The 8,941-nt window shown below is 40.2% G+C and overlaps 1 protein-coding gene across 1 annotated transcript; it reads right to left on the bottom strand.

Moving 5' to 3' along the window:
• Positions 1-3,847: 3,847 nt before the first annotated feature.
• Positions 3,848-6,104, bottom strand: LOC124163039 (uncharacterized protein K02A2.6-like). Its single transcript, XM_046539822.1, has 2 exons — positions 4,141-6,104; positions 3,848-4,043 (listed from the first exon to the last, which is right to left on the bottom strand). The coding sequence occupies exons 1-2, from the start codon at positions 6,102-6,104 to the stop codon at positions 3,848-3,850; spliced, it is 2,160 nt and encodes a 719-aa protein (XP_046395778.1).
• Positions 6,105-8,941: the final 2,837 nt, after the last annotated feature.

Consider the following 8,941-nt stretch of genomic DNA (forward strand, 5'->3'; position numbering starts at 1 on the left):
CATTAAGACGAGAGTTGAGTGTTAGTTTTGAAAATACAGGACTTTTATTGAAAGCTGAACTCCCTGAATTTGTGGCATCGCCTGATTAGTTCTGAATATGTGGTAAAGGTGAAGTGTCCCACATCTGAAACATGCAAGAATTATATTAGCAAATGTGGGAAAGTGGGCGGTAGATGCTATGCACAACTGCAACTCCAAATGTTGTTTTATGGGAAGGAAAAAGGAATATTGTGCGTTGCTGACCCTAAGTACGAAGTCATTTCCAAAATTAAAATTAAAATTGTCAATTATGATACAAATTTAGCGAAGACAGTGGTTGACTGGGCCAGAGAACTCTGGAGAAAAAATATATTCCCTCTGTTAATTAAAGCCCTTTGATTTCAATAAAATGTTTTAATGGAATTTACTTTACAATTTCTTTTAAAACCTTAATCCATTTAAATTTCACCAGAAGTCAACTCTATGTTAACAACCTATTTCTGTATTCCATAATTGGAATGATTGGATTCTGGATGGCAAAATGTAAGTAATGTGAATATGAAAATGAGTTACCTGAGAAAATATGAGGTGCTTCTAAACTTATGGTAAAATATTGATTTGAGAGGTTTGTAGAATGTTTTTAATGCTTTTATTTACAAGTATTGCTATAATAATATACAAGCTCTCACTGACTCATTAAATTTCAATAACTAATCACACTTCTTAATGATCTTATTTTCTAAATTTATCAATCCTGCAGCTATTTTATTGACATAAATTTTACGCAATTTTTCTGACAATTTGCCATTTAAGTTACATTTCATTACCATATAAGGCTCCGCTGCCCTCCCCAAAACCCCGCCCGTGCACCTTTTCCCCGTTAGTGCCGCCCAGAGTCCCGGAGGAAGCGGACGGAACGGCGGCCCCCGCTGCAGTACTACCTCGGAGTACTCGGAACGGCATATATGACGTCAGACCCTTGGAAACAACCACGCCCCCTTTCGAACGCCGTTTTTCGAGCCATTGGATTTTCGACAACTTTGAGAATTTTTATCTCGGGAACGAAGCGTTACCTAGCCCTCGGGTTTTTTGCGTTGTGCAAGATTCAACGTCCTCTATCTCCTCTATTTTTTTCAAAAAATGTGCAAGTTCTCCATTACTCTAGTTTATACCTAGGTAATGGTTGGTTTAAGCAATGGTTACGATGTTGAAATACGTCTTACAAAAATAAGACCTAAGACCTCTCTCTGTAATCAAACTCAAATTCAAAAATAAAAATCTTCGGTTTTATTAAGGTTCAATCTCCAACATCACGCGGAAAATGGAGAAAAACTGGTCTTCTCTCTTATTTATTAAACTTATTTTTACAAAATTAAGTCCGCATTTCAATGCAAAAATGCGACGCAGATTAGAAATAACTTTGTTTGGATGGAAGTAACGTTGTAAGCAAACCTACCGCTACTTGAAAACAACCCTTCAATATAGAGTAGGAGCTAATATTTGTAATTTTAAAATAGAAATTTTATTTTGTTGTCATGTATGGATGGTTACGCATGGGAAGCGTTATTAACCCTCTGATGGTGGAGGTAATGATGGCTTGACAGCTCTCTCTTTAATAAAATAGTTTTAATCCCTTAATTATGACGGTAAACATCTTCGTAAAATGTTATGTGCTATTTGAGGCACGTTAATAATTCCAAATTTCACAAACGAAGAGCACAAAAACTTATTCTATTTAAAAGTTTCATATATTTATACCCCTAAGACTTCAGGTTGTACGTAATTTATCCAAATAATTTACCATTACTTTTCCCTCTTTATTTTTAGCCTCGAAAGACTCGGTATATACGATTACTGTTCTCTATTGTTTAACCCTCATATGATTACTCTGTGCCCCAGTGGCGCTCGTGGTTTTAAAAATGATGTAAAAATTTTCCATTCCAATGGATCATTTTTAAATTTTCAGTTCAGTTTTCAGTTCAGTAGCCTTTTTTATTCTAAGTCAGCGTAGACATTTTTGTGTACATAGTTTTGAAAGTTTTCTATTAGTTGGCCTCCAATAAAAAAGTTACGACGCTTAATTTTACAGTGCTGCTGCGGCAACTAGAATTTCCCCATTTGCTACGTCGAAGACTACACTCTCAATGCTGATTTCAAAGTAAAAATAATTTTTGCGGAATTCTATAGTCTATTCATCATCAAATTATTTAATATTTTAACTTTATAACAAAACAATTTTTTAAACCCATTACCGGCCGAGTAAAGAAATACTTGAGAATACATAATTTTTTCACCTTATTTTACCTGATAACATGCTAAATAAGGTTAATTGAAAATAATGGGCTTCAAAAATATTTGCTTGTGGTAAAAAATAAATGCTGTTTTTTCGCATCTTTGGCCAAATCCGGTATATATAGGATGTTATGCAACCAGCATCACCATATATTGCCAATAGATACCTGAATCGGCCAAGTTGCGGAAACGCAACGTTATGTTCCCAATCCGATCTTCGCTTAATATTGACTTTTTCACGAAATATAAGGTTTAACATCTATTAATTGAAGTGTTGAAGTTCATATGGACGAATAAAAAACTTAATAAAGTGAAAAGTTACTCTTCGGAAAACATAATTATCACACGTAACACGTGATTTGATAATTGACACATTTTGAGAATTTTTTAAAGTATCGAAATACTTATGAAATGTCATTATTATCTGACTAAAAATAAGTTTTAACTTACTTTTATAGAAAAAGGCAATTGAAACAATTTTTTGCGTTTCTCAAAAATGTTGCGTTTTCGCAACTTTGGCCGTAAATGGGTAAATAAAATGAAAGTATTATTATACTAATTTTGCTTTGTCTTTTAGCTAAGAAACATAATGTTTGCCTCTTAGTAATTTTCATTGATAAATAATCATCTCTTTGTAAAACCTATTCCGAGGAGGTAGCCTGGGACGGTTATTCCATGACCCCCGGCATAGTTTTTCCAGGGCAAATGTTAACACAATGCTTCTTTTGATTTGGTAGAATAATGCTTTAGAAACCTTCGAATGGAAATTTCTTTTTGAATGAGTAGCTGTAACTCGGCAAGCGATACCGAAGTTTCACCGACCACCGTGAAGAACACATCTCACGGTTACTGCTATATGTCTTGTGCCTCTCATTCGAAAATATTCCTTTGCTGCTGCGACAGTCTGCACAAAATTGCAGGCGTTGTTGTTATCTCCCCGAACGTTAATGTTTACCATTGGAGTGAAGTCGAGAAAGCTAACTAATTTTTTGTTAGAAAACAATTCCTTTTACCTGAGAATTACTTTAGTAGCTAAAGGGTAAAAATATTTTAATGATGAACAAGTAAATAGATTTTTTACCACGTAGTGAAATTTTTAAAATGTATTTCTCATTTCTTTATGTACCCAAATGCAAAGAGATTTTATTCGTCTGGCTTTTAGAAATAACTTTTTATTAACGAGAAGGGATGAGTAGGGCGAAGAAAGGTGGGCAATGCCAGGGAGTTTGTTTTGAGGTGAAGAGGTGGAGATATGTGTCGATCCATCTCCATATATGTCGCCTTTCAAGGATCAGGGAATCCCGGAATCGTTAGGCCAGGTGATCATAGGAAATCCTTATTTTGATAAAGGTTTAGAGGGTGTTGTGACTGATGGTCGGTAAATAATAAAGATATATCTCGCATCGATCACTATTTGATACTACTGCCGAATTTTATTAGCAAGATCAACAACAACAACAACAATACTCATCTCCATGTAAATATAGGTATTGAATCATTCATAAACATAAACATTATTATAAACATTATTATACACATTTAATATAAACATTTAATCAAATTAGTTCTCCCCCACTTATTTGAAGACAACATAGTCTTTAAGATAGGTCGGCTTTTGCCGGTTCCTGGGAAGGTGCGGTAGGAGGCTGCTGGCCGAAGGAGACGGGGTTGGTCGAACGACTTGCGGAGGAGAAGGTGCCAGCGGCGATTGGTGGGTTGGCGGCAATTGATAATCAGGAGGCTCCCCTGCAGCTCCTGCTGAGGATGGCACACTGTGGAAACAAAGGAGAGAATGAGACTTGTTTCTTCGGAACCAAGGTGGCTATCAGCTGATTGATATGACGTTTTATGATTCGACCGTTATCCAACTTAACGATATAATGGCAATTGCCGAGCTTCTTTAATAAGGTGCCAAACTGCCAACTGTGATGAATTCCTGCATAAATCTTCACCTTTACTCTCTCCCCCAACTGGAGACCGCGAATTCGTGAGTTAGTATGTTTTGTTGGGGCAAAAGCTTTGCAGTTGGGAAGCAGGGCATCGAGACGAGTGCGGATCCTCCTCTTCAAGTGCAGCTCTGAGGCCAAAGGTGTTGCCCTATAGCGGAACAAAATGTCCCGTAACTTGGTGGTCAGTGGAGTAGGATCATCAGCAGCAGCCTTAAGTCTCCTCTTCAATGTCTGGATGCTGCGTTCCGCAAGTCCATTAGTGGCTGGGTGATTAGGTGCGCTGAACTTCTGGAATATTCCATGCTCCTTGCAGTATTTTAGGAACTCTTTGCTCCTGAAGATGCTTGCATTGTCCGACACCATTAGGGAAGGGTAGCCATGTACTGAAAAGATGCCTTCCAGCGTAGCCATTGTTGTGGCAGAGGATGGAGCGTCACGGATCATGCGGACTTTTGCCCACTTCGACCTTGCATCCACACACATTAGGAAGAATTGACTATCAAATGGCCCTGCAAAATCAATATGCACCCTCTCCCAATTCTCATCAGGCTGATTCCAGAGATGAATCGGCGCTTTTGGCGGACTGTGACGGACCTTAGCACAGGGCTCGCAACTCTTCACCAGATGTTCTATATCTTTGTCTAAGCCTTCCCAGTACACGTATCTCCTGGCAAGTTGCTTCATCTTCGTGACTCCCAAATGCGACATATGAAGCTCTTTAAGAATTTGTGCTTGGAGATAATTCGGAATTACTGCACGATCAGAGCGGAACAGCATGTAACCAGAGACAGTGAATGGGCTATCCTTGCGGCTGGTCTTCAGCTCTTGTAGAAGTGCTTGCATCTCTGGATCCTTGGCGGTTTCCTCAGCAACAATATCTGCAGTGATTGATGCGCTGGAGATTTGTAGCAGGGTTTCAGCATGCAGAGCGTTGATTTCTTGATCGATAGAGATTTCTAGAGAAGGACTAGATGTAGAGGCTGGGGCGCGAGATAAACAATCAACATTCTCATTCTCTCTCCCCTTCTTGCATCGAACTGTGTAATCAAGACCACTGATAAAAGATGCATACCTCAGTAAACGCGAAGAGGTCATCTGTGGTAGTGGACGATCTGGGTGAAAAATCCTTGAAAGTGGCTCATTATCTGTGACGAGAACGAAACGCTTTCCAAAAATGTAGTTGAAGAAGTGCGTTGTTGCATATACGATGGCCAAGGCCTCTCTGTCAAGCTGACTATAAATAGACTCAGCCTGCGTCAGAGCTCGTGAGGCATAAGCAATTGGGCGCTCATGACCATCAATATCATGGCTAAGTACTGCAGCTATCCCAGTTGGTGAGGCATCAGTTGTAAGTATGACTTGCTTTGATGGATCAAATGGAATGAGTAACCTATCCGAGCACAACTCTGGTTTGAGATTTACGAAGGCAGCTTCTTCAGCAGCAGACCAAACAAAGCGTTCGCCCGTTCTTAGCAAACGGCGTAGTGGATAGGACTTTGAAGAGAAGTCTGGAATAAACCTGGAATAATATGTTACTAAGCCCAGGAATCTCCTCAATTCACCCACATCCTTTGGTCGTGGCATTTGAGAAACTGCTTGAATTTTAGCTGGGCACTTTTGAATCTGATTGTGCGACACTATATGACCAAGATAACTGATGCTTTCCTTAAAGAATGAACATTTGGCACGATTGAGGTGAAGATCATTCTCTCTGAGGCGTTCCAAACATGAAATAAGATTTCTGGTACATTCTTCAAGATCTGAACCATGACAGATAATGTCATCGAAGTATGCCTCCACCTTTGGTAAGCCATTCAACAATTGACCTAGGATGCGATTGAATTCCGCTGGAGCAGTCTTAATCCCGAAGCTGAGGCGGTTCATTCGGAACGTGCCTTTGTGTGTTGAAATCGTTTGAATCTTGCTCCCTTCTTCATCGACCCGTAAATGCAGGTAAGTGTTGTACAAGTCCAATTTGCAAAAGTACTTGGAATCTCTGAGGCTGTGGAGAACCTCGTCTATCCTGCGGTTGGGGTAATTTGAGGCAACGAGTCTAGAATTCACCCCACATTTGTAGTCTACGCATAGTCCCACTCCTCCATCGGGCTTAGGTATTACGACGAGTGGCGATCCCCAGTCACTTGATGTTATGGAAGTGATGACTCCTTGTGTTTCCAATGAGGATAACTCTCTTTCAACTCTCTCTCTCTCAATGAAAAAGGAACATCTCGTTCCCGGGTAAAAATGGGTGTCACGCCTTCTCTAAGTTGAAGATATACTTTGACGTTTGGAACACACCCGATTCTTTCTTCAAAAATGTGTTCATATTTCTTGAAGATGTCTTCTAGTGAGGTGACTACTTTCACATTGACAGTGCGAAGAACTGATTCATGGTTATCTATTTCTTTTAGGCTAATTCCAAGTCCACGAATCCACATCCGTCCGAGTAGAGCATCATGCCCTGCTGGCACTATAAACAGATCGGCGTCCATTGACTTCCTTTTATAGGTAACTGAGACGGTAACTTTGCCTTTGGGTTTGATAACGTGGTCTGAGTATGAGCGGAAAGAAATTTATGTCGGTTGAAGCGGTTTATTAAGTCCAAGTTTGTTGAAATCGGGTTCTGAGATGAAAGAGAAACGCGCACCTGAATCCACTTCGAACAACTGCGGCTTGTTATTGAGAGTGACTGTTACGATGTATTTATTTGTGTCTGGTCCAACTTCATACACATCCTCAGTGTCTTCGATGCGAGTGATGCCATAATCATTGTTTGAGTGACGATCTTCTTCTTGTTCTTGAGAGCGTTGAGACGACAGTGTTGGTCTTCGATTTACGGAGCAGGGTGGTGATGCAGACTTTTGAAATGTGACCGATTTTCCCACAGGAAATGCACTTTAGAGATTCGCGCATTGTTCTGCAATCTCGCGATTTATGGTTTGTGCGACCACATTTGAGGAAAATACCATCGAGACCTAATGACCGATAATTAATATGCCCTCCATACAACGTAAGCTTTGCAAGACTGTCGCTTCCATTTTTTTCGTGACATGGTCGGCGCAAAGAAGTTTACAGTAACTGACGTCCTTCCGCATTCACAGCTTAGAGAGCCCTAGAAATAGTTTAGTTGAAAGGCATTGAATGCACCTACTCCATGGAGTATGATCAAACTCCAACTATTAGGATCGGTGCAGGACATTTAATTGCATTACTTATGGAACACACCCTGTAAGGCAGTGCCAAACGTATTAAATACCTCCTTTACATAAACGCTCAACAATCGCCCACCGAATCAAATCCGCTCATCTAGATAGCCCTTATAATACTAGATGAGCGGATCTAATTCAGTGGGCGATTGTTTAGCGTTTATGCGGTGGAGGTATCGTATTACATCAGCTGACATCTTACCGAGATCTCAAATTTCATTGATAATTTTTCGAAGAACACATTGAAACCCATGACATTATTTGTTTTAGATATTTATCACTCCCATTCAGGAAAAATATGCATTACCGTTTCGGTGATTTATTCCGATGTTCTCGACAAGGTGTGCTGCCTTGTCCGCTGTCTGGCGTTTGTCCTGCAAGTGCTGCGTAACTTCTGGAAGATATGCCGGCAGAGCGCAGAAATTCTCGGTGACGCAAAGCGAGCCCATGTTGTTGGAAGCTATATCCTGTATGGACTGAAGAGCAAACTCCTTTGCTTCCGGGGAGTTGTCATCGAAATCACCACCATGGTCTCGATCTTCCCTAATCTTCAAAGGATGGGTCCAGCGGTGTAATACTGGGGTAACTTCCAATATTCGATCGGATACTGTTCTTGGTGTGTTCCGCCTTCGTCAATTGTTGATACTGATTCGAAAAAAAAATGATTTGGCTTTTGCGTGACGTTAGTTTTTTTCTTTACGCCGAACGACGCCTCTGCAATGACGCGTCAAATTTAAAAATATAAATTTTTTCGTTCATGTTGTAGAACTCGCTTTGCTCGCTGGGGTCCCGGTCCCCCCGTAAAAGGCCTTCGGCCTTGTTTTGGTTGCTGTCGCTCTTTTTTCAACCACCAAGGTCGTGACGGTGAATTTGCCTGCCTCGAACCGAGGCTCGAATGTATTTCGTACTCCTCTCGAGAATGATGGCGCATTCGATAACCTAAGGAATTGTGCCTTCCTTTTAACCGCTATCTCCCTCTAGCCCTCCTCAACGTTTCTTCCTCGCACCTACTACGGCACTCGTAATAAAATTCACTAAAGCCCATCTCCACTTCCTAATTTTCTCGTCTATGAAAATTTACTGGATAAATATTCGCCAGACAAAATCTGCAGGGTAGCAATGGCGAGGAGCGATTTTGAGGATCACGAATTTCTGCAAGTACACTGGTCAACAAAAACTTTTTTCTATCCTAGGGATGTTGTTCGGTGTTCCTGGAGGTGCTTTCCGTCCTGATTCCAAATCTAGGATCAGATATTTTCTATCACGTCTACTTTCTTTAGGATAACCGAACTAAATAAGGGTTCAGGGATATTTAAGCAAATAAATCGTGATTTTTAAAATGTGAAAAATGGGTACTTTCATAGGATTTTCTCGTATATTTAGCATTTGAAAAGTCCCTATTTAGCGTCAATCTGCTAACATGTTGCTGAAATTTCCTTGTTTCTATTTTTCCAAATGTAAAATATCTTGGTCGAAACGCTCACTGTGATCATCTCTAACAACGCTGAGGTTTGG

Source organism: Ischnura elegans, chromosome 7 (genome assembly GCF_921293095.1).
Source record: "Ischnura elegans chromosome 7, ioIscEleg1.1, whole genome shotgun sequence".
Lineage (NCBI taxonomy): Eukaryota > Metazoa > Arthropoda > Insecta > Odonata > Coenagrionidae > Ischnura > Ischnura elegans.